At 46.5% G+C, this 25726-nt stretch overlaps 2 protein-coding genes and 2 non-coding genes across 4 annotated transcripts in view; 2 read left to right on the top strand and 2 right to left on the bottom strand.

Annotated features, from left to right (window-relative positions):
* The first annotated feature begins 4657 nt into the window (after window positions 1-4657).
* LOC112242171 lies at window positions 4658-9524 on the top strand. Its single transcript, XM_042317122.1, has 5 exons — window positions 4658-4767; window positions 5123-5204; window positions 5386-5679; window positions 7700-8020; window positions 8376-9524. The coding sequence occupies exons 1-5, from the start codon at window positions 4696-4698 to the stop codon at window positions 8777-8779; spliced, it is 1173 nt and encodes a 390-aa protein (XP_042173056.1). The 5' UTR covers window positions 4658-4695; the 3' UTR covers window positions 8780-9524.
* A 3365-nt stretch (window positions 9525-12889) lies between these two features.
* On the bottom strand, window positions 12890-12962 carry trnak-uuu. The gene has a single exon. It is a non-coding gene; the product is annotated as a tRNA-Lys (tRNA).
* A 677-nt stretch (window positions 12963-13639) lies between these two features.
* trnat-ugu lies at window positions 13640-13712 on the bottom strand. The gene has a single exon. It is a non-coding gene; the product is annotated as a tRNA-Thr (tRNA).
* A 1264-nt stretch (window positions 13713-14976) lies between these two features.
* LOC112237797 (E3 ubiquitin-protein ligase DTX1-like) overlaps window positions 14977-25726 on the top strand; it is a 41565-nt gene continuing 30815 nt past the window's right edge. Inside the window, exons 1-2 of the mRNA XM_042317121.1 lie at window positions 14977-15292; window positions 16608-16822. Coding sequence (XP_042173055.1) covers window positions 15207-15292; window positions 16608-16822 — 301 coding nt within the window. The 5' untranslated portion in view covers window positions 14977-15206. The remainder of the gene's footprint in view (window positions 15293-16607; window positions 16823-25726) is intronic.

Below are 25726 nucleotides of genomic sequence, written 5' to 3'. Positions count from 1 at the left end.
AAGCTTTAACCTGGACCCAGGGTTTAACATGATCACTGAAGCTTTAACCTGGACCCAGGGTTTAACATGATCACTGAAGCTTTAACCTGGACCCAGGGTTTAACATGATCACTGAAGCTTTAACCTGGACCCAGGGTTTAACATGATCACTGACGCTTTAACCTGGACCCAGGGTTTAACATGATCACTGGACTTTAACCTGGACCCAGGGTTTAACATGATCACTGAAGCTTTAACCTGGACCCAGGGTTTAACATGATCACTGACGCTTTAACCTGGACCCAGGGTTTAACATGATCACTGAAGCTTTAACCTGGACCCAGGGTTTAACATGATCACTGAAGCTTTAACCTGGACCCAGGGTTTAACATGATCACTGAAGCTTTAACCTGGACCCAGGGTTTAACATGATCACTGAAGCCTGCTTTAACCTGGACCCAGGGTTTAACATGATCACTGACGCTTTCACCTGGACCCAGGGTTTAACATGATCACTGACGCTTTAACCTGGACCCAGGGTTTAACATGATCACTGAAGTTTAACCTGGACCCAGGGTTTACCATGATCACTGAAAGTTTAACCTGGACCCAGGGTTTAACATGATCACTGAAGCTTTAACCTGGACCCAGGGTTTAACATGATCACTGAAGCTTTAACCTGGACCCAGGGTTTAACATGGTTTAACAGGGTTTAATCACTGAAGCTTTAACCTGGACCCAGGGTTTAACATGATCACTGAACCTGCTTTAACCTGGACCCAGGGTTTAACATGATCACTGGCGCTTTAACCTGGACCCAGGGTTTAACATGATCACTGAAGCTTTAACCTGGACCCAGGGTTTAACATGATCACTGAAGCTTTAACCTGGACCCAGGGTTTAACATGATCACTGAAGCTTTAACCTGGACCCAGGGTTTAACATGATCACTGAAGCTTTAACCTGGACCCAGGGTTTAACATGATCACTGAAGTTTTAACCTGGACCCAGGGTTTAACATGATCACTGAAGCTTTAACCTGGACCCAGGGTTTAACATGATCACTGAAGCTTTAACCTGGACCCAGGGTTTAACATGATCACTGAACCTGCTTTAACCTGGACCCAGGGTTTAACATGATCACTGAAGCTTTAACCTGGACCCAGGGTTTAACATGATCATGATCCTGGACCCAGGGTTTAACATGATCACTGCGCGCTTTAACCTGGACCCAGGGTTTAACTTTAACCTGGACCCAGGGTTTAACATGATCACTGAAGCTTTAACCTGGACCCAGGGTTTAACATGATCACTGAAGCTTTAACCTGGACCCAGGGTTTAACATGATCACTGAAGCTTTAACCTGGACCCAGGGTTTAACATGATCACTGAAGCTTTAACCTGGACCCAGGGTTTAACATGATCACTGAAGCTTTAACCTGGACCCAGGGTTTAACATGATCACTGAAGCTTTAACCTGGACCCAGGGTTTAACATGATCACTGAAGCTTTAACCTGGACCACCGTGTGGTTTCCCTTGATGGTTAAGGATCACACATTCAGTATGTTCCTGCCACATGGTTGAGAGGACCTGGGAGTCATGGCCTGCGTCTTAAATGGAACCCTATTCCCTACATAGTGCACTACTTTTGACCAGGACCTATAGGGAATAGGGTGCCATTTGGGGCGTAACCATGGTAGCTCTGTCTGTGTAGATGGCCTGATTACAAATGCATGACAAGCGCATGAGACGTTTATTGTTGTGACAACAGGCATTATCAGTGATGAAGACATGGTATGTGTCAACATGAAGAAAAACATGGCTTGCATGAAGGTTGTCTTAAAGTTGACATAATAATATTATAAGACATTCTATGGCTCTAACGCACATACACAGATACACACACAAGCACATACACACACACACACACACTTCCAGTGACTTCACGTCCCAAATGTGTCCCATCTGGCCCTGATCCCTCTCCCCCAGCCAGTTCTCTGCTGGGCGGCCACACAGACTGGTGGTTTTACAGTCAGTCTGTCTGGACATGACATCTGAATGGCTTCTCTGTGGGCAGAGACTTGAGTCATAGAGAGACGGAAATTCAACCTTAGTAAAACATTAGTTCAACATTGACTCATTCTCTTTGAACCACCGTTTGACTATTTCAGGCCCTTAAGCATAGAGTCAGACCAACATACAGTATCATCAACATGGAAAGACACGTCCCAGATTCAAAGACAACCACATAGCCCAGAGGTTATTCCATCCTCAAACACGGTTGTCGAGGTACACAGTCAGCACAAGTAGTCATAGCCTTCCACCAAGACTGTAATTGGTTGAATGAGGTGAGTGATTGCCTGGCGGTAACAAAAGTTCCCCAGCAGGTCCTCTGCGGATAAGAGTTACCACCACTGGGGTCAGATTGATTTCTAACTGAGCAAGGGTTTAAGGAATGAGGCTACACTACCGTCTAGTGGTCGTTGTAAGCAACTACAAGACCCTGACACCGGTATGATCCAACAAAATGTGCTGAACAAAATTCAGAACATGACGTCTGTTTCAAAAGGTAATCATACTTGCAAAATATAAATAATTGCGTTATCACTATCATCATTAATGGTGATATTGATGATTAAACTGATTCGGAGGACTCATGTGTACAATGTGTACAAGTTATTTTTCAAGGAAATGATCAAATACAAATCCTATATCGTATCATCTCTATCCCTTATTATCGCAGCAAATGGATCAATGCAACAATGTATTCATTTTTTATAAATGTTTGATGTATTTGTTTATTTGTATGGATCCAAAGAGTACATGGCTAGGCTGACAACCAAGAAGGGTGCAATTGCGGCCCGCATTTCTGGCCCGCAATTCTGGGCCACTGTTTACCGGTTTCGCCGTCGTGGTTTTCCTGCTATCCCACCTTGGTTGTTCCATCAGCTAGTAATATATCTAGGGTTGCTTGAGAGGCTAATAGATGTTGAGGAAGGAGTAGATTCAGTTGTGAAAGTTAACATTTAATAACACAGAACTATGCTTTCTTTAATATATTCACAGATGGATCTAATGACCCTAAAAAAGGCAGGACAGGAACAGCTTTTAGAGTTTACGGTGGCAGTGACGAAAAGAGCAACAGGTCATTTATGTGTTTACACAATGGAGATGTCCATACTCTTCGCTGCAGAGTGGGCGGAGGAGGTGAGGATGACGGTAGTCATCTAGTCTGACTCCTGTGCAGCGCTGATGAGCTGAAATTCATGTGTGTCTCAGAGCAGACAGGGTGTATTGTACGAGGTCTTACAGTGCTTGTATAGGGTGAAACAGACAGGGGTGTTTGTGATGTTCCTCTGGGTACCAGCTCATGTGGGAGTAGAGGGGAATGAGGAGGTGGATGCTATCGCCTAGCAGCCTCTCAAACATCCTAATGTTGAGATGTATTTGTCCATCAGCAAAGCAGAAGCCAAGGGGTTATGAGAACAATGGTTAAAAACGTAAAAACAAATGGCAAGAGTTGTGGAACAGGAAGGGACAGGGAAGACACCTGTATAATATCTAGGAAAATGTGGGGGGCAGGGAGGTCCTCAGGCAGAGGGGGGAGGTCCTCAGGGAGGTCCTCAGGCAGAGGGGGGCAGAGGGGGAGGTCAGGGAGGTCCTCAGGCAGAGGGGGGAGGTCAGGGAGGTCCTCAGGCAGAGGGGGCAGGGAGGTCCTCAGGCAGAGGGGGCAGGGAGGTCCTCAGGCAGAGGGGGCAGGGAGGTCCTCAGGCAGAGGGGGCAGGGAGGTCCTCAGGCAGAGGGGGCAGGGAGATCCTTAGGCAGAGGGGGCAGGGAGGTCCTCAGGCAGAGGGGGCCTTAGGGGGGGAAAGGGAGGTCCTCAGGCAGAGGGGGAAGGGAGGTCCTCAGGCAGGGGGGCAGGTCCTCAGGCAGAGGGGGCAGGGAGGTCCTCAGGCAGAGGGGGCAGGGAGGTCCTCAGGCAGAGGGGGCAGGGAGGTCCTCAGGCAGAGGGGGAAGGGAGGTCCTTCCTCAGGCAGAGGGGGCAGGGAGATCCTTAGGCAGAGGTCCTCAGGCAGAGGGGCAGGGAGGTCCTCAGGCAGAGGGGGCAGGGAGGTCCTCAGGCAGAGGGGGCAGGGAGGTCCTTAGGCAGAGGGGGCAGGGTGGTCCTTAAGAGGGGGCAGGGAGGTCCTCAGGCAGAGGGGCAGGGAGGTCCTCAGGCAGAGGGGGCAGGGAGGTCCTCAGGGGGGAAAGGGAGGTCAGGCAGGGGGGAAGGGAGGTCCTCAGGCAGAGGGGGCAGGGAGGTCCTCAGGCAGAGGGGGCAGGGAGGTCCTCAGGCAGAGAGAGAAGGGAGGAAAGTGTAATCACAAGGCTGAGACTGGGAAACACAAGGCTCAACAGGACATTGAAATTGGTAGGAAAACAACCGACTGGGTGATGTCATCACTGTCAGGAGGAGATGGAGACAGTGGAACATGTTCCATTTCAGTGCCAGCAATATGGGAGGGAAAGGGGGAGATTATTGTTAGATTTAAGGAGTAATGGGGTTGAAGAGCCAATATTAAGTGAACTGCTGGGGAAATCTTCAGGGGCTGTAGTATTTAATGATGTATTTCGCTTCCTTAGGGAGATGAGAATAATGGGTAGGATTTAGACCTTCCTGTCTCTGGTTAACACTCCCGTCCAGTTGGTGGCGGTAATGCACCTTAAATAGTCCAATGAAGAAGAAGAAAACGAAAGTAGTTCTTTCTCAGGACAACCAGCGCTCTAGGAAAAACATCTATAGTTTGGTAAATGAAGTATATTCTATTGGAAATCTGTTTGTTTGGGGGTCGGGGGTGGAATAGGATACTTGTTTCTTAGTTTGTAAGGTGTATGTGATGAATGAATGTTGTTTTAATGGACGGCAATGGTCTGTGAAGAGAAAGTTTTTTTTTATAGGGGTGTATAGTGCACACCCAAGCAGTAGTGCACACCCAAGCAGTAGTGCACACCCAAGCAGTAGTGCACACCGTAGCAAACCACAGCAAAACGTTATGCAACAAAGACGAGAGTTTCTTAGTAGGCTACTACTTTAGTGTAGGCTAAATAGTTTAGGCATAACAACAATAATCCACATCTTAAAATGCTTGTTCAATTTCACAGGTGTTGAATCCTGGGGCAGTAAAGCACAGCATGGGTTGGAAACTCTTCTACTGTGTTTTTACATTGATGATCGGCCTTCTTGGTACGCTTTTCCTCAATGAATCATTTTAGATACACTATGTTCTTTTTGTGTGAACTGGCCTCTTGATCAACATCATTGAGTGTGTTCACTGTATTAGTCTAATGTTAAATATGTTGAGGATTTAGTTTGGCTACAAATATATAATCCTTGTATTTATTTTACTTCCCGACCGTTTCCACAGAATGCCCCTCGATTGGTAATGGTATCATTATTAAAACTGTGAATTTGAAGCACTCTGTCACTCTCCCTTGCAATGCAACCTGTGACAGTGGCATCGTTTGGAAGATTGTGGATGGCCAGGTCGTTGCCAAGACTGATCAAGGAAAATTAATTGAAGGAAAGCGCTTTGAGAAGAGGGTGGAAATCAACAAAGACCTCTCTCTCACAATCAGCTCTGCGGTGTACAATGACAAGGGCTCATATGAGTGTGTCTGTGATAATCGGAATGTTGCAGATGTGAAGCTAGATGTTCTGGGTAAGCTGAACAGATATGACAAAACTTTACATATTGAATGTTGACTGGGAACAAGAACTATGACTACTTCACTCAGGGATAGATTTGAAGAGTTTACTTCCAAAATGCTATATCCACCATTTTTTAATAAGAAATGATTGGTTATGGGTACCTTCATGTGTGTGTAAAATATTACTGCTTTCCATTTGTATGTCTCTGTATCCAGTGTGAAGGAAGATAGAGGTAGTCTCGTGAGCCAATGCTAACTAGCGTTAGCACAATGACTGGAAGGGTATCTGCTAGCAGTTTTTTTGTTACATTTGACTGTAAAACATAGTAGTACTACTTATTTCTCAAAGAGGCGGCTATATAGCGTTTTGTCTCTGAAATGAAACCATCCAGTGATAGATTTTAAACAAATACATTGAACAAACCCATACCATGATTAGAGAGTGAAAAAACATACCAATCTCTTTCATAATTTGTAATTACATTAAAAGACCAACATTTCTGAAAATGGATATACAGCGTTTTGGAATGAAACTCTTCATTTATGCATTTGCAATTGTTGTAATATTGTAATATTGACCAGACCACTGTTTTTCTGAAGTCAGTGTGTAATTCAAATTCTACATACTGTTGATTTGTGTTTTAGAGTTGTGATCAATGATAATAGTATAATATCATTCTATTCTTTATTTGCGTCTATTCAACTCATGTCCATTTGTCCTTCATTCCCTCATCCTCCACTCCTCTTCTTTTGGCTTTCACACTACGCTAACTTAACCCCCAGCACCTTCTCTCTGACCTTAACCGCCCAGCACCTTCTCTCTGACCTTAACCCCCAGCACCTTCCCCCTTCACTTTAACCCCCAAGCACCTTCTCTCTAACCTTAACCCCGCAGCACCTTCTCTCTAACCTTAACCCCCAGCACCTTCTCTCTAACCTTAACCCCCAGCACCTTCTCTCCAACCTTAACCCCCAGCACCTTCTCTCTAACCTTAACCCCCAGCACCTTCTCTCTAACCTTAACCCCCAGCACCTTCTCTCTAACCTTAACCCCCAGCACCTTCTCTCTAACCTTAACCCCCAGCACCTTCTCTCTGACCTTAACCCCCAGCACCTTCTCTCTGACCTTAACCCCCAGCACCTTCTCTCTGACCTTAACCCCCAGCACCTTCTCTCTGACCTTAACCCCCAGCACCTTCTCTCTAACCTTAACCCCCAGCACCTTCTCTCTAACCTTAACCCCTTCTCTCTAACAACCCCCAGCACCTTCTCTCTAACCTTAACCCCCAGCACCTTCTCTCTAACCTTAACCCCCAGCACCTTCTCTCTAACCTTAACCCCCAGCACCTTCTCTCTAACCTTAACCCCCAGCACCTTCTCTCTAACCTTAACTCCCCAGCACCTTCTCTCTAACCTTAACCCCCCAGCACCTTCCCCCTTCACTTTAACCCCCAGCACCTTCTCTCTGACCTTAAACCCCCAGCACCTTCTCTCTAACCTTAACCCCCCAGCACCTTCTCTTCCTTAACCCCCAGCACCTTCTCTCTGACCTTAACCCCCAGCACCTTCTCTCTAACCTTAACCCCCAGCACCTTCTCTCTAACCTTAACCCCCAGCACCTTCTCTCTAACCTTAACCCCCAGCACCTTCTCTCTAACCTTAACCCCCAGCACCTTCTCTCTAACCTTAACCCCCAGCACCTTCCCCTTCACTTTAACCCCCAAGCACCTTCTCTCTGACCTTAACCCCCAGCACCTTCTCTCTAACCTTAACCCCCAGCACCTTCTCTCTAACCTTAACCCCCAGCACCTTCTCTCTAACCTTAACCCCCAGCACCTTCTCTCTAACCTTAACCCCCAGCACCTTCTCTCTGACCTTAACCCCCAGCACCTTCTCTCTAACCTTAACCCCCAGCACCTTCCCCATTCACTTTAATTGTCATACATTCCATGTAGACCTATATCTAATTCAATTCCTTTCACAATGGCACACCATTCAAGGCCCACCCTCTTCTCCCTCCTCATCTAACAGTCCCGACAGAAATATCAGCTCACGTCGGAGATAATGTCACACTTCACTGCTATGGCTCAACCAATAAGCAGGCAACCGATGGTGAGATTTATGTCCAGTGGGAGAAAGAAGGACAGACTGTGCTGAAGATTGACCCGACCAATACTACCTTTGGCCCTGGATTCAATGACAGGACATCAGTGACCAGGGATGGTTACGGAGAGGGTGACCTGTCCCTCACCTTCACCGGTGTACGCTCGTCTGACCAGGGGACCTACCTGTGCTTCTTCAACCGGGATAGTAAGCCAGGATATCCACATGGAGTCACTCTCACTGTTAAAGGTGGGATGTCTATTGAATTCTTCTCTCACTTAAGTATTGTATTTAATATTCACTTTTTAACGTATAGACATTCTTTGTCTTATTATTATCATAGTAGTAGATGTAGTGTTAGTGTAATATTTCAAGAGAATAGTATTTAGTCATGACAGTCTTGCTGTTTTGTATTGTTGTCTGCGCTAGTTGAGATTATAAACTGGGTGGTTCGAGCCCTGAATGCTGATTGGCTGACAGCCGTGGTATATCAGCCTAAAACCACACCCCCTTAGGCCTTATTGCTTCGGTATAATATTGTTGTAATTTCCTTTATCTTTGCTGCACTAACACTACTATTTTCTATCTTTCTGTCTTTCTCTAGAAAAGCAATTGGAGCCTGCAATGACTAATAGTGAAAGGAGTAGGGTACCAGTGATAGGAATAATTATTCTGTTAATCATTTGTGTGCTCGGGTTAATGGCGATTCACAAGAGAAACAGGAGACAGCCAACAGTGGGCTTCACAGTCACTGGAAAAGAGGACAACATGATGATTGACATAGCATCACCAGCACATCTCTCCATCGAGGATCTTCCTGTTCCAGTTCAGGACAGCCAACCGTTGCCAGAAGTCCAAAGAATCCAGAGTTGTTGTGATGATCATCTTGATGAGACCACGTGTCCTGAGGGGATGGATGAACGCACAGAGGAAGAGGAGGAGCTCCATCTCCCAGTAGCTGAAAGTGGGACACTGCTAGAGCAGGAGAAGAGTAGCACAGGGAGTTGAGTTATGTATGAAGGTAGTCTGTTCTGGTCGCCAACTTCTTTGTTGTCGTGAAATGTTGGATGAAATGTTCTATGTTCACTGGAGTGGATGTGGATGTCTTCCTATCATAGTTTACTGTATGAATCGGTAGCCAATGACTGTAGCTTGATTGCCTTGAATCAAATGATACAGGGTTTATTTTATCTAGGGCCCAGTCTTTGCTGATGTTCTGCCTAGTCTTCCAGCCTCACTGGTGGCTTAAATTGTTTAAAGCTAGAGATTTTACACCAGCATAAGCATTTTATTGGGGGGTGAGAGGTATAAAGGAGGATCCTTTGAGTGTGTGGATATGAAAGGGAAGCTGGTAGGATATAAAGGAGGAATTATTAATCTCTCTGGTGGTGGTGCTACTGATATTGTAACTGGAAGGTTTACTAGTCAAGATCAATGTCACATTTAATCTGGCCTTGCTTGATATCAAAGGGGATATCACAGTACGTGTAATACACAATATCCCCACAAGAGGGCAGACGTACAACATCATTTTAAAGTAAACTATGATTCTTTTTGGGTCAGTGATACACTTGGGACGTCCCTACCCTAAATCCTAACCTTAATCCACAAGCAATACTTTAATCCTTACATTAACTATTTTATATTTCAACTTCTGTGGGGTAGGCACGTCCCAAGGATCCTCGATAACAGATGAATGTATTATTATAACGTATTACATGATGTGTAATAAATATATGTATTTGCTAAATGATTATAAAGAATGTTTGCTATATTTACATTTATTTTATCAAATGTAAGAAATATTATTGTTCACAAAGTGTAAACCTGTGTCGAAACTGTTTTGAGAAACTGGCGCAAGCACCTGTAACTTTTGTAGTGATGGTCATTTTCGGTGAGTCTTTTCAGTGAGCCGGATCTTTTGGCTCTGAGCCGTTCCATATGTCAGATCTGGCCAAATTATTAGATGTCCTGCAAAAACAATGTATTTTTTTTACGCACCTAAAAAAAAAATCTGTATGCACCAGATTGCCGTGATCTCCTCACTATTTATTCTGTCTGCAGTGAGAACTCACCCTCTTTACAATTAGTTTATAATGTATCTGCAGAAACAATAAATAGCTCATAAAGGAGTAGTAGCCGTATGCAAATCAGGGAGCCAAATGAACAACTCTTTCACCAATGTGATTCGGTTCCGTTAATTCGCTTACTACCCAAAGCTAAGAGCCAATTGGTGCTTGATCCGAAAATGTGTTCTGGGGTGCCCTATGGATGGTGTGACAGAATTGCGGACCCCCGGAGCCATGCAGAGACCAACTTGAGCTCCATACCGTATCGCCATGGCCTCTCAAATGTTGTAAAAATGCAGAGGGCATGATTGGTTGAAGGTAGGTGAGGTCGGGAGGTCCTGTATAAACATAAACTCCCTTCCTTGACAGCTGCACCATCGAGAGCATCCTGACCGGTTGCATCACCGCTTGGTATGGCAACTGCTCGGCATCTGACCGTAAGGCTACAGAGGGTAGTGCACACGGCCCAGTACATCACTGGGGCCAAGCTTCCTTTCCATCCAAGCCCAAAAAAGTGTCAAAGACTCCAGTCACCCAAGTCATGGACTGTTTTCTCTGCTACCGCATGGCAAGCGGTACCAGAGCATTAAGTCTAGGACCAAAAGGCTCCTTAACAGTTTCTACCCCCATGCCCCCATAACTGCTGAACAATTAACCTAATGGCCACCCGGACTATTTACATTATTTTATTGTGTTACTTTTTATTATTTTTTACTTTCGTTTATTTGGTACATATTTTCTTAACTCTTCTTGAACTGCATTGTTGGTTAAACATCTTTGGGCTGAGATCCCGCTAACGGGATCAATATGACAACAGCCAGTTAAAGTGCATGGCGCCAAATTCAAACAACAGAAATCTCATAATTAGAATTCCTCAAACATACAAGTATTTTAGACCATTTTAAAGATACAATTCTTGTTAATCCCACCACAGTGTCCAATTTCAAAAAGGCTTTACGACGAAAGCACACCAAACGATTATGTTAGGTGAGTGCCTAGTCACAGAAAAACACAGCCATTTTTCCAGCCAAAGGGAGGAGTCATAAAAAGCAGAAATAGAGATAAATTAATCACTAACCTTTGATTATCTTCATCAGGTGATACTCATAGGACTTCATGTTACACAATACATGTATGTTTTGTTTGATAAAGTTCATATTTATATCAAAAAATCTCAGTATACATTGGCACGTTATTTTCAGTAGTTCCAAAACATCCGGTGATTTTGCAGAGAGCCACATCAATTTACAGAAATACTCATAATAAACATTGCTAAAACATACAACTGTTATGCATGGAACTTTAGATAAACTTCTCCTTAATGCAACCGCTGTGTCAGATTTCAAAAAAGCTTTACCGAAAAAGCACACCATGCAATAATCTGAGTACAGCGCTCAGAGACCAAAACAACCCAAACAGATTTCTACCATGTTGTGTAGTCAACAGAAGTCAGAAATAGCATTATAAATATTCACTTACCTTTGATGATCTTCATCAGAATGCACTCCCAGGAATCCCAGTTCCACAATAAATGTTTGATTTGTTTGATGAAGTCCATAATTTATGTCCAAATACCTCCTTTTTGTTCGCGCGTTTAGCTCAGTAATCCAAAATCATGACGCGCAAGCAGACGAAAAGTCAATAAGTTCCGTTACAGTCCGTAGAAACATGTCAAACGATGTATAGAATCAATCTTTAGGATGTTTTTATCATAAATCTTCAATAATGTTCCAACTGGAGAATTCCTTTGTCTGTAGAAATGCAATGGAACGCAAGCTAACTCTTACGTGAACGCGCGTGGTCAGCTCATGCCTCTCTGACAGACCTCTGACTCAATCCCCTCTCATTCGCACCCACTTCACAGTAGAAGCATCAAACAAGGTTCTAAAGAGAGTTGACATCTAGTGGAAGCCTTAGGAAGAGCAATATGACACCATAGACACTGTGTATTCAATAGGCAATGAGTTCAAAAACTACAAACCTCAGATTTCCCACTTCCTGGTTGGATTTTTTTCTCAGGTTTTTGCCTGCCATATGAGTTCTGTTATACTCACAGACATCATTCAAACAGTTCTGGAACTTCAGAGTGTTTGCTATCCAAATATACTAATAATATGCATATCTTAGCTTCTGGGACTGAGTAGCAGGCAGTTTACTCTGGGCACCTTATTCATCCAAGCTACTCAATACTTCCCCCAGCCATAACAAGTTTTAAGGGCTTGTAAGTAAGCATTTCACGGTAAGGTCTACACTTGTTGTATTCAAAGCATGTGACAAATAAAGTGTGATTTGATTTGATCTTCCTTCACAACAGCCCTGCGCTGCTCCGCATAGTATAAGAAGTATAAATGCCCTGACTTCTGTAGAGGCCATATCACGGTAAATGCTTGACAGCCAAGGCAGACATCAGATTGAACATGTAGCGCCTTTGATGGTTTGGCACTACGGTTGTGGCGGAGGGATTTCATGACCTGGCGGTGGTTATGTGCCTGCTAGCTAAATAATGTGAGGCAAGAACACACCAACTAAAACACTGTCCCTCGTGTAAGTTATAAAAGAAGTCGACACTTTAGGTGTAATTATTGCGTTAATGTACTGTTACTATAATGTCACACAACGTATCAGACTTGTTTGCAGCTATCCAATACAACTAGATAACGTTCGCTAACTAGAGAGCACGGGCGAGCCCAGTCCGTGTTCGCTAGCTTGATCGCTAGTTCGGTTGGAAAATGTGGTTGGCTAGCTAGCTAGCTTTCTTAATTTCAGTTCACTTATTTGAAAAATTGTTAAATATCACACATACTTGTATTGTGTATTAAAAAGCTCTTCTTGAAAATATGGTTTTGATGGGTTTGTCGAGCTAGCTAAAGTTAACAAGCCTAACCAGATGTAACGTTATAGCATGTATTTCCCAACATGATTCCAACTAACCTCAGTCACAGAAGCTATCGAGGCCGATAATAATATTCGTTAACGTTCGTTCTGTCTGTGCAGATGAGGAAGAAGGCGCTAGCAACCGAGAGCGGTAAAAAAAAAAAAAAAAAACTACCGCCCGAACAGGGACTTGAACCCTGGACCCTCAGATTAAAAGTCTGATGCTCTACCGACTGAGCTATCCGGGCTCTGACTGGCAGAGAAAGTGGAAACATTTTGATTTTAAAAACGCGTAGGGTAGATCACGTCTCGACTTACTTGGAAAGCGACTATTCGCTACTACAGCGCATTGTTTCTGTGTTGCTCAGCTCAAGAGCTAGGGGGCACTTTTCACCCCCATAGCTAACGTTACTGTAAGTGTATTGCAGGCACCATCGTAACATTTATACCACAGATTAATAGAGTTTTGGTTTTACCCACAGGTGAATAGGGACAGTAATCGTATCTTTGGTTATACTAACGTTGATTTAGCTAGTTAATGTAGCTACATCATAGCTCGCTAGTGTTCCATTTCATTCTGTGGTCGGCTAACCTAGTACCGGCGCAAAGATACACTATTGGCAATGTGTACGTGTTGATAATAATACCCTACCGATGCAAAGATACACCATTGGCCATTTGTAAGTGTCAATATGCACGGAAAAGCTATTGTCAGCCTCTGTGTTGTTCCTTTAATCTTCATTTATTGGCAATTCATTGTTTTCCTCTGATCAACATACGTCATTTATTAACGTCATTAACGTGAGCAACAAAAAAAACTGAGACTAATGCATCGTGGCAGTTTTTTTTTTTTTGTCTTGTCCAAGTTTAGGACGTGAAAGACCGACGTGTTGATCCGATTAAAGGAAAAAAAATAAAAGTGTACAGGCCCCAGCGAGATTTGAACTCGCGACCCCTGGTTTACAAGACCAGTGCTCTAACCCCTGAGCTATGGAGCCCTGTTCTGTTGAGGCTGAAACGCAGACTGTTTTTGACTGTGGCATGGATAGTTTTCCATCAGAGTTCTACAAGCATTCTGATAACATATATGGTTGCTTACAAAGACCTCAATCGATCGATTTAATTTTATTGTTAAAACATCCTTATATCAGTATTTTAAATCAACACGATAAAGACAACAACAATATCCTGCATTCTGACTTGCAATGTGTTTTCAACTTCAACCACTAGATGGCGTCAAAGAACGACATTTGTCAACAAGCCGTTCAGAAGTTGTTTGTAGCCTGTCATTTGTTGCGCTCAAGTGGATAATTAAGCAATAAGGCCCCGAGGGGGTGTGGTATATGACCAAAATCCGCTGCCCCCGTACAACGCAACGCGGAGTGCCTGGATACAGCCCTTAGCCGTGGTATATTAGCCATATACCACAAACCCCAGAGGTGCCTTATTATAAACTGGTTACCAACATAATTGCAAATTAGTCTTCCAAATGGACAATGCTACCAAGCATACTTACAAAGTTGTGGCAAAATGGCTAAAGGACAACAAAGTCAAGGTATTGGAGTGGCCATCACAAAGCCCTGACCTCAATCCTATAGAAAATTTGTGGGCAGAACTGAAAAAGCATGTGCGAGCAAGGAGGCCTACAAACTTGACTCAGTTACACCAGCTCTGTCAGGAGGAATGGGCCAAAATTCACCCAACTTATTGTGGGAAGCTTGTAGAAGGCTACCCTAAACGCTTGACCCAAGTTTTAAACAATTTAAAGGCAACCAAATACTAATTGAGTGTATGTAAACGTCTGGCCCACTGGGAATGTGATGAAGGAAATAAATTATGAAATAAATCAGTATCTCCACTATTATTCTGACATTTTCACATTCTTAAAATAAAGTGGTGATCCTAACTGACATAAAACAGGGGATTTTTACTAGGATTAAATGTCAGGAATTGTGAAAATGTATTTGGCTAAGGTGTATGTAAACTTCAGACTTCAACTGTATATTCAAGTAAAATAACACTGCAACTAACACAGAATGGGCACACAAATAAATAAACCTGCAGTTGGCATAGCCTGTAAGGCAACACTATACACCTTGCTATTTTTGTGTTTGCCAATGCATTTACAATTTGGGATAACTTCAGGGCAGATCTGCACCAGTGGGGTACTACTACTTTGGGAATTCAATGCACATGACTGGCTTGCTGTAGACAGCCTCCTATGGCTTTGGGCGTGGTATAGAAATAGAACGGAGGTACCAGCCTCCGGAATGGAACATATTCAGTTTCGGAATACAGAGACGGATACGTATGGTTAGCCAGAGGACATCAAATATGTCCAATATTTTCCCTGGAAAACTGAATCAATTCCACCATGGAACTCGAATTCGATATCCAATAAATACGCGCAGGAATTTAATTGAATTGTATTTTATGGATTTATGAAAAGGCGTATTTTTTTTTCCATCACTAAAGCCACTTGAGGATTGTAAATGAGAAACATGCGTGTGGAAGACGGGCGGATAGTTAGTCTTGGTTTTGAACCCATTTCTAAAACCAAGCCTCCAACGCAACGAACGTAAGCAACTAGTGAATAGGCCAATATATGTGATTTTCAAATACCAATACAATGCTGCATTTGTTGTTTGCGTTTTGATTGTGTTTATAAAAAAAGACTAGCCCGTGCGTAAACATGCGTTCCAAATGCTCCATGATCACAATACATCATAATCACTTCTATCATAACAAGTCGCCTTTCTCTGAACTTGGACAAGTCAATAGAGAGGCTATAAAAAACCTATATAGATACCGGAAAGTTTTCTTATTGAATGGTTTCTTTCTTGTGCTTAGCCTAGGTAGTTGTGTACAGTAATTGACACAAGTGGTTTACTTGTAGCCTAATGTAGCCCATCTCCCACCCGGTGGACGATACATAGTTACAGTAATGATATGTAATAAACATGTTCAATAGGCCGACTGTACTGTTTCTAGGGAAAATGACGCGATGATTAGCCAATGATCACAAAGAGCTGAGTAATCGCCCACAAACATGTTGTGCCAGGCTTCATCCCAAAAAATGGTAGTGAATGAAATTGTATTGTACTGAATGCAACTGTACACCCAATCCGTTCTCTCTGCGTAGCATATACCTGTCCAGCCGGTTTCAAAGATTGTGAAAGCTCGATCCGGGAGTTACGGGTATTGGTAGGTAGGTCTATTACGAGAGGGGTGTTGGATGTCAGTTTGGAACAGTTCAACACACGACGCCCCAACGACTGGAACGGAGCTCCTTTCTCTCGCCACTCCAGAAGTGTAGCTTGGTCTCGCCACTTGCGCAACAAGTGACTCTGCCAAAGGGATTTATAAGATTCAGTCGGACACATTTTGTTTCTTTATGCTAGAACGTGACTGAAAAGCAAGGCTTTCGACGAGAATAACAGGAGCACTCTCTCCGTTTCTTTGCCTGTCCACGGTTTATATGAAGGCATCACAACCGGGTATAAAATCCGATTTCTCCGTGTTCGACCATGAAAGTGACACGGATTTTTGTGCCCAGATGCTGCGCTCCTTCACATTAGCACGTCGCCGGCTGACTAAATGTAAGATCCTCTTTGTTCATTTAGGGAGACCTGTATTTGTGTGTAGATATCACCTAGCTACAAGCCCATATAACTTCAAAACTACGGGACTTCGTGTAGGCTTGATTGAGCCAAGTGATGTTGGAATCAGTGATGAGACATCGATCCTCGTTTCAATAAACAGCGATAGGCTACTTTGTAGCCAAATCAAAATGAACAAAGTCTAGCCTGGTTCCGGATGTAAACACTACGTCGCGCCTTCCTTTTTAAACCATGGTTGCTAACAGAGGAGTATTTTCTCACTTCTCTTTCCAGGGCCACCATGCTCCATGCGTCCGCTGTGGTCGTGTGGGAATGGCTCAACGAACACGGGCGGTGGCGGCCCTACAGCCCGACAGTCTCCCACCACATCGAGGCGGTGATACGGAGCGATCCCCGTGGTGGGAGCGTCGTGCTAGGCCAAGTCGACAACCGCCTCTCGCCCTACATCCTAGACCTGCAGTCGATGCACCAGTTCAGGCAGGACACAGGTAAGAAGACGAGAGCTGAGAGGTGGGAATGGCTGTTGTTGTTGTGGGGATGCCGATGTGGTGTTGTTACGCGCCTGGTGTTGTTTGTGTAAGGCACGTGGATGTATATAGGTGGAGACCTTTTGTGAAACAGCACAGTTTAAAATATATGGCAAATAGAAATCAACACTGGATGGTCTTAAGAGAGAGACGGGAAACCATGTATTTGATACCATTCCACGTATTCTGCTCCAGTCATTACCACCAGCCAGTTCTCCCCAATGAAGGTCCTGCCAACTTCCTGTGATGTCCAGTGAGTGTCTCTGTGTCTCGGTCTGTCCAGAGTGGATATATTGTTATAGACAAAAGTCCTATCAGAATTCTTACTTCTACATAGGCCTTTTTAAACATCTTAGGCTCAGTTGTCAGTCTGTTCTGGTTTGTTACTGCACGGCTGTGTTAAATTCAGTTCGTTTTGCATGTGGTTCAACTAATAGACTGCTTCACCACTGGGGTGGAGCTTAGAGCTCACAGCTTGGTTCCATTCCGTCATAGAATGAGAATTAAGAATGAATTACAATCAGTTCCATATTCCTAGGGTCTGGGTCCCTGAGTTAAACCCTCTGCTTGCCTGTCAGACAGAATGGGGTGAAAGTGTGATGACCTACGACAGCTGTACCTCACAGAGCCTTGGCTTCTCTTACGAGAGACATTCTTCCCCCCTAGTCCCCGAATCTAACGCACGCAGCTGCTGTGTGGGGACTGACATTGGGTGGGAGAAAGGGCACCCTATTTCCGACATAATGCGCTAGTTTTAGTCAAAAGTAGTGCACTACATAGGGAATAGGGTGCTCTTTGTGACAGATCCAGAGTGTAAGGGGAAAGCAGAGAGAATGTGACATTTCAAGGCTTAAACAGCAGAGAATCTGCCTCCGGTACCCCCCTCTATAGTCTCAGCAACACTGTCTCCTGTTAATTTCTTTAGTCTTGTCTTTAGTTTTGTCAATAGGCCAGATCTGTAGGGGCCAGCGGCGTCAGAGGCTCGGGACGTGGGAGAGGGAGATGGAAGGAGGGATAGAAAGAGAGGGAGTCGGAGGGAGGTAATAGGGAAGCCCATCTATCTCTCTCTCTTTGTTGAAGTTGAGAGAACAGATGTTTGTTCCTCTATTGTGGCCTAGACATTCACGCAGGGCGCACACACACACACACACACACACACACAGGGAAGAGTGTGGGAGAGAGTTGTAGGAGTAGAACTCGGGCGCATCGAGTCGGGAGACGGGGTAGAGGGCGTACAGGCAATTCTAAGTTCACCGAAGTGGAAGATGAAGACAAAAGAGAGGACGAGAAAGAAAGGGGGAGAGAGCAGTAACGCCAGAAACATCTCTTTTTACCTTGTAGCTCCGCTCTGCTATTTCACCACAGCTGATGATTGTAATGACACTGTGACACCTCTCCCTCCCACATCCTCTCACAGCGTTGGTGCTAGAGACAGACCGCATGAGAATACAGAAGTTCGCAGCTCACCGCTAGCCAAGCAGTCTCTAAACGAGCTTGGCGCCCCGTGGGGATGGTTTTAAGCCTCACGTGTCCATGTTTCTCCTCACTCCGTGTCCTGGCTTTTCCCACCACTGTGTGATGCAGTGCTTCTATGATGCCGTCAAAGACTCCCATTACTTTGTTGCTTCAACAACTTTTTTAGAAATATTATTCGACTTTAAATCCCCTTCCAGTAGCTACGGGGAATTGCAGGATGTGGAAACGCAGCTTCCCAACTGTTCACAGGGCTAATAGTCAATCAGGGAAGCCAGACTGAAGGGTTTCCAGTTGTCACTGACGGCTGAGGTTTCCCTTTTTCTGGAGGAGCCCTGTGGAAGGTAAAACCCATCTAGCGTTAGCGTCTGGCTGTCATTTCAGGGAGCCGTTAGCCTTCAGGCTAGCTGCCGTCAACCAACTCGACATCTAGCATTAGCGTCTGTCAATTCAGGGAGCCGTTAGCCTTCAGGCTAGCTGCCGTCAACCAACTCGACATCTAGCATTAGCGTCTGTCAATTCAGGGAGCCGTTAGCCTTCAGGCTAGCTGCCGTCAACCAACTCGACATCTAGCATTAGCGTCTGTCAATTCAGGGAGCCGTTAGCCTTCAGGCTAGCTGCCGTCAACCAACTCGACATCTAGCATTAGCAGTCTGTCATTTCAGGGAGCCGTTAGCCTTCAGGCTAGCTGCCGTCAACCAACTCAACATCTAGCGTTAGCGTCTGGCTGTCATTTCAGGGAGCCGTTAGCCTTCAGGCTAGCTGCCGTCAACCAACTCAACATCTAGCGTTAGCAGTCTGTCATTTCAGGGAGCCGTTAGCCTTTAGGCTAGCTGCCGTCAAACAACGTTTGGGGAGTCTTTTCTCAAACATAGGCAAATATTTTTCTACCTGAATTGGGTGAATAGAAAGTAGATTCCCTTTGTAATTCTGAGATGCACTTGCCGACTGAGCCATTGCTGTTACCGTCTGTCAGACAACAGGCAGACTGTTGTGAAAGGACACACCCTTCTGACCACTGATTGAGTCACTGACTCCCTCTCTAACACATTGTCAATATGTCTTTCTCGCTCTTTGCTCTCTCTCCCGTCTGTCTCTCCCTCCTCTGTCTCTCCCCCTCCTCTGTCTCTCTCCTCTCTCTTTTCTCCCTGACTCCTGTCTCTCTCCCTCCTCTGTGACTCCTGTCTCTCTCCCTCCTCTGTGACTCCTGTCTCTCTCCCTCCTCTGTGACTCCTGTCTCTCTCCCTCCTCTGTGTCTCCTGTCTCTCTCCCTCCTCTGTGTCTCCTGTCTCTCTCCTCTCTCTTTTCTCCCTGACTCCTGTCTCTCTGCCTCCTCTGTCTCTCTCTGTCTCTTCTGTCTCTCATGTCTCTCTGCCTCCTCTCTCTCCTGTCTCTCTGACTCCTGTCTCTCTCCCTCCTCTGTGACTCCTGTCTCTCTCCCTCCTCTGTGACTCCTGTCTCTCTGCCTCCTCTGTCTCTCCTGTCTCTCTCTCTCTGTCCTCTGACTCCTGTCTCTCTGCCTCCTCTGTCTCTCCTGTCTCTCTGTCTCTCTGTCTCTCCTGTCTCTCTGCCTCCTCTGTCTCTCCTGTCTCTCTGCCTCCTCTGTCTCTGTCTCTCTCCCCCTCTGTGACTCTCTCCCTCCTCTGTGACTCCTGTCTCTCTCCCTCCTCTGTGACTCTCCTGTCTCTCTGTCTGTGACTACTGTCTCTCTCCTCCTCTGTCTCTCTGACTCCTCTCTCTCTCCTCTGTGACTCCTGTCTCTCTCTCCTCTGTCTCTGTCTCTCTCCTCCTCTGTCTCTCCTGTCTCTCTGCCTCCTCTGTCTCTCCTGTCTCTCTGCCTCCTCTGTCTCTCCTGTCTCTCTGCCTCTCTCTGTCTCTCCTGTCTCTCTGCCTCCTCTGTCTCTCCTGTCTCTCTGTCTCCTGTCTCTCTGCTCCTCTGTCTCTCTGTCTCTCCTGTCTCTCTGCCTCCTCTGTCTCTCCTGTCTCTCTGCCTCCTCTGTCTCTCTGTCTGTCTCTCTGCCTCCTCTGTCTCTCTGTCTCTCTGTCTCTCTCTGCCTCCTCTGTCTCTCCTGTCTCTCTGCCTCCTCTGTCTCTCCTGTCTCTCTGCCTCCTCTGTCTCTCCTGTCTCTCTGCCTCCTCTGTCTCTCCTGTCTCTCTGCCTCCTCTGTCTCTCCTGTCTCTCTGCCTCCTCTGTCTCTCCTGTCTCTCTGCCTCCTCTGTCTCTCCTGTCTCTCTGCCTCCTCTGTCTCTCCTGTCTCTCTGCCTCCTCTGTCTCTCCTGTCTCTCTGCCTCCTCTGTCTCTCCTGTCTCTCTGCCTCCTCTGTCTCTCCTGTCTCTCTGCCTCCTGTCTCTGTCTCTCTCTGTCTCTCTGCCTCCTCTCTGTCTCTGCCTCCTGTCTCTGTCTCTCTGCCTCCTCTGTCTCTCCTGTCTCTCTGCCTCCTCTGTCTCTCCTGTCTCTCTGACTCCTCTGTCTCTCCTGTCTCTCTGCCTCCTCTGTCTCTCCTCTCTCTCTGTCTCGCCTGTCTCTCTCCCTCTCATAGACATAAAACCCCAAACTCAAACGAATTGTCACATTGGTAAACACACCAACACAACCTTGTGGCATAGGGTGTTGTGGTGGGAGAGTTAGAGAATAATGGTTGAAATGACATGTTGGTTGATATAGAGTCCGAGACTGACAACAGGCAGCTAGGCAGAGAGTCTGACAACATGCAGAGAGTCTGACAACATGCAGAGAGGCTGACAACATGCAGAGAGGCTGACAACATGCAGAGAGGCTGACAACATGCAGAGAGGCTGACAACTCTGTCTCTCCAGAGAGGCTGACAACAGGCAGCTGGCAGAGAGGCTGACAACAGGCAGCTAGGCAGAAACCCCAAACTGAAACAGGCAGCTTGGCAGATAGGCTGACAACAGGCAGCTTGGGCAGAGAGGCTGACAACAGGCAGCTAGGCAGAAGGCTGAAATGACATGTTGCAGCTATAGGTCAGAGACTGACAACAGGCAGCTAGGCAGAGAGGCTGACAACAGGCAGCTAGGCAGCATGCAGAGAGTCTGACAACAGGCAGAGAGGCTGACAACAGGCAGAGAGGCTGACAACAGGCAGAGGGCTGACAACAGGCAGAGAGGCTGACAACAGGCAGCTAGGCAGAGAGGCTGACAACAGGCAGCTAGGCAGAGAGGCTGACAACAGGCAGCTGACAACAGGCAGAGAGGCTGACAACAGGCAGCTAGGCAGAGAGGCTGACAACAGGCAGCTAGGCAGAGAGGCTGACAACAGGCAGCTAGGCAGAGAGGCTGACAACAGGCAGCTAGGCAGAGAGGCTGACAACAGGCAGCTAGGCAGAGAGGCTGACAACAGGCAGCTAGGCAGAGAGGCTGACAACAGGCAGCTAGGCTAGAGGCTGACAACAGGCAGCTAGGCAGAGAGGCTGACAACAGGCAGCTAGGCAGAGAGGCTGACAACAGGCAGCTAGGCTGACAACAGGCAGCTAGGCTGACAACAGGCAGCTAGGCTGACAACAGGCAGCGAGGCTGACAACAGGCAGCTAGGCTGACAACAGGCAGCTAGGCTGACAACAGGCAGCGAGGCTGACAACAGGCAGAGAGGCTGACAACAGGCAGAGAGGCTGACAACAGGCAGAGAGGCTGACAACAGGCAGAGAGGCTGACAACAGGCAAATAGACAGAGAGGCTGACAACAGGCAGAGAGGCTGAGAGGCTGACAACAGGCAGATAGACTGAGAGGCTGACAACAGGCAGATAGACTGAGAGGCTGACAACATGCAGATAGACTGAGAGGCTGACAACATGCAGATAGACTGAGAGGCTGACAACATGCAGATAGACTGAGAGGCTGACAACATGCAGATAGACTGAGAGGCTGACAACATGCAGATAGACTGAGAGGCTGACAACATGCAGATAGACTGAGAGGCTGACAACATGCAGATAGACATAGATAGACAGAGTGATGGATCAGCTAAACACACAGATGAGACTGACAGGGAGGCATAGGTGCTTCTGAGGCATATATGGATAGGAAAGCACAGAGAGGGGGGGGGGTCTGGTCTTAGAAGAGACACACACACACACACACACACTGGTCTTGGAAGAAGCAGCCAGCTGCCGTCTGAGGCTCGGAGGCCCTGTTGCTGCTCCAGCTGGTCCAGCCGAAGGGGACACGTTTCCCAGACACCCCAAAGCCTCGGGTCGGGGTGCAGGGGTCACCCTGGGGGAGAAAGGATGGAGGCAAACTAAACACAAGCCAAACCTGAAATGTCTCTCTCTTTCAGGAGGGGAAAGAAGTGAAAGGCTCTAAGCTAGGACCCAAGGGACAGGCCACTTCTAAGGAGAACCAGGCTGGACAAAGAGGCAGCGAGAAAGAGGAATAAAGAGGGGAGGGGAGAGAGAAGATATTGAGAGAGAGAGATGGATGGAGGAGGGTAAGAGAGAGATGGATGGAGGAGGGTAAGAGAGAGATGGATGGAGGGAGGGTAAGAGAGAGAGATGGATGGGAGGGAGGGTAAGAGAGAGAGAGATGGATGGAGGGTAGGAGTAAGAGAGAGAGAGATGGATGGAGGAGGGTAAGAGAGAGATGGATGGATGGAGGAGGGTAAGAGAGAGATGGATGGAGGGGGGTAAGAGAGAGATGGATGGAGGGAGGGTAAGAGAGAGATGGATGGAGGGAGGGTAAGAGAGAGATGGATGGAGGGAGGGTAAGAGAGAGATGGATGGAGGGAGGGTAAGAGAGAGATGGATGGAGGGAGGGTAAGAGAGAGATGGATGGAGGGAGGGTAAGAGAGAGAGATGGATGGAGGGAGGGTAAGAGAGAGAGAGATGGAGGGAGGGTAAGAGAGAGATGGATGGAGGGAGGGTAAGAGAGAGATGGATGGAGGGAGGGTAAGAGAGAGAGATGAGGGAGGGTAGAGAGAGAGATGGATGGAGGGAGGGTAAGAGAGAGATGGATGGAGGGAGGGTAAGGTAAGAGAGAGAGATGGAGGGAGGGTAAGAGAGAGAGAGATGGAGGGAGGGTAAGAGAGAGAGAGATGGAGGGAGGGGGTAAGAGAGAGAGAGATGGAGGGAGGGAAGAGAGAGATGGATGGAGGGAGGGTAAGAGAGAGAGAGATGGAGGGAGGGTAAGAGAGAGATGGATGGAGGGAGGGTAAGAGAGAGAGAGATGGAGGGAGGGTAAGAGAGAGAGAGAGTGGAGGTGAAGTACAGATAGAGAGAGAGAGACAGAGGGGTAGAACAGAACAGAAAGGTTCCCCCAGCCCAATAGGTTGTTGGAGGAGAGAGAGAGAGAGAGACAGAGGGGGTAGAACAGAACAGAAAGGTTCCCCCAGCCCAATAGGTTGTTGGAAGAGAGAGAGAGAGAGAGAGACACGGAGGGGTAGAACAGAACAGAAAGGTTCCCCCAGCCCAATAGGTTGTTGAGAGAGAGAGAGAGAGAGAGACACGGAGGGGGTAGAACAGAACAGAAAGGTTCCCCCCCAGCCCAATAGGTTGTTGTTGGAGGAGGAGAGAGAGAGAGAGAGAGAGAGAGAGACTGAGGGGGGTGTAGAACAGAACGTTCCCCCCAGTACAACTCAGTAGGTTGTTGTGCAACAGTCTGTGTCAGATTACTTCAGGGCCCCAGGGCCTCTCGAGTGCCGTCAGTCACTGCGTGTTTCACAACGTAGGCCTTGGATTAGGAGCAGAGAGGCCTCACACACAAACACACACACACACACACACAGGGTAATGGATGATGAGTACACACACACACACACACACACACACACAGGGTCATGCATGATGAGTGCACACACACACACACACACACACACACACACACACACACACACACACACACACACACAGGTCAAGCATGAAGAGTGCACACACACACACACACACAGGGTCAAGCATGAAGAGTGCACAGACACACACACACACACACACACAAGCACCCATATGCAATGACGCACACACACTGGATTGTGTTTCATTCTATCTGATGGCTCTCGTGTTTGGGCTAAGAGGGTCGGAGGGCTACAAAGAGAAGGGACTCCCGAGGGGCGCAGTGGTCTAAGACACGGCATCTCAGTGCAAGAGACGTCCAGGCTGCCGCACATCTGGCTGTGATTGGGAGTCCCATAGGCGCACAATTGGCCCAGCATTGTCTGGGTTTGGCCGGGTTAGGCCGTCATTCTAAATAAGAATTTGTTCTTAACTAACTTGCCTAGTTAAATGAAGGTTAAATTAGATAGAATAAATCGATCTGAGTGTTGTTTTTGTGCTTCTAGGTTGAGCCGGCCATATTGTGAAGTCCTTGTTTACTGTTTTGGTAGTTTATACTCTCTCTCTCTCTCTCTTTATCTCATTTTAAGGGGCTTTATTGACATGGGAAACATATGTTTACATTGCCAAAGCAAGTGAAATAGATAATAAACAAAAGTGACATGAACAGTGAACATTACACTCAGAGGTTCCAAAAGAATAAAGACATTTCAAATGTTATATTATGTCTATATACAGTGTTGTAATGATGTGTAAATAGTTAAAGTCCAAAATAAATCAACATAAATATAGCAGCAGGATGGAGAGAGGAAGAAAATAGCCAGGAGAGGAGAGGAGAGGAGAGGAGAGGAGAGGAGAGGAGAGGAGAGGAGAGAGGAGAGGAGAGGAGAGGAGAGGAGAGGAGAGGAGAGGAGAGGAGAGGAGAGGAGAGGAGAGGAGAGGAGAGGAGAGGACTTCTGTCTAGAAGATCATCTGAGGTCAGTCAGACTAGAACACAGAGAAATGAGGAACGAGGGAAAAGAGAGATGAAGAGAGGGGGAGGGGCATTAGAAACCACAGCTCTTCTTTTAGAAGGGATCTAGCAGACACATTTATGTCTCTTCTTCTCGTTCCCCTGCTTTGTCTCTCCTTCTCCTTCCCCTGCTTTGTCTCTTCTTCTCGTTCCCCTGCTTTGTCTCTTCTTCTCCTTCCCCTGCTTTGTCTCTTCTTCTCCTTCCCCTGCTTTGTCTCTTCTTCTCCTTCCCCTGCTTTGTCTCTTCTTCTCCTTCCCCTGCTTTGTCTCTTCTTCTCCTTCCCCTGCTTTGTCTCTTCTTCTCCTTCCCCTGCTTTGTCTCTTCTTCTCCTTCCCCTGCTTTGTCTCTTCTTCTCCTTCCCCTGCTTTGTCTCTTCTTCTCCTTCCCCTGCTTTGTCTCTTCTTCTCCTTCCCCTGCTTTGTCTCTTCTTCTCCTTCCCCTGCTTTGTCTCTTCTTCTCCTTCCCCTGCTTTGTCTCTCCTTCTTCTCCTTCCCCTGCTTTGTCTCTCCTTCTCCTTCCCCTGCTTTGTCTCTTCTTCTCCTTCCCCTGCTTTGTCTCTTCTTCTCCTTCCCCTGCTTTGTCTCTCCTTCTCCTTCCC

The sequence above is a fragment of the Oncorhynchus tshawytscha genome, unplaced genomic scaffold, assembly GCF_018296145.1.
Source record: "Oncorhynchus tshawytscha isolate Ot180627B unplaced genomic scaffold, Otsh_v2.0 Un_contig_7123_pilon_pilon, whole genome shotgun sequence".
In the NCBI taxonomy this organism is placed as follows: Eukaryota; Metazoa; Chordata; class Actinopteri; order Salmoniformes; family Salmonidae; genus Oncorhynchus; species Oncorhynchus tshawytscha.
Note: the sequence above shows the minus strand (reverse complement) of the source record. Positions and strands in the feature narration are given on the sequence as shown.

Coding starts and splice junctions, on each gene's coding strand:
- LOC112242171 (XM_042317122.1), top strand. CDS start 4,696: ATGAAGAAGAAGAAAACGAAAGTAGTTCTTTCTCAGGACAACCAGCGC. Junction 5,205..5,385: donor ATTGATGATCGGCCTTCTTG/GTACGCTTTTCC, acceptor CCGTTTCCACAG/AATGCCCCTCGATTGGTAAT. Junction 8,021..8,375: donor AGTCACTCTCACTGTTAAAG/GTGGGATGTCTA, acceptor GTCTTTCTCTAG/AAAAGCAATTGGAGCCTGCA.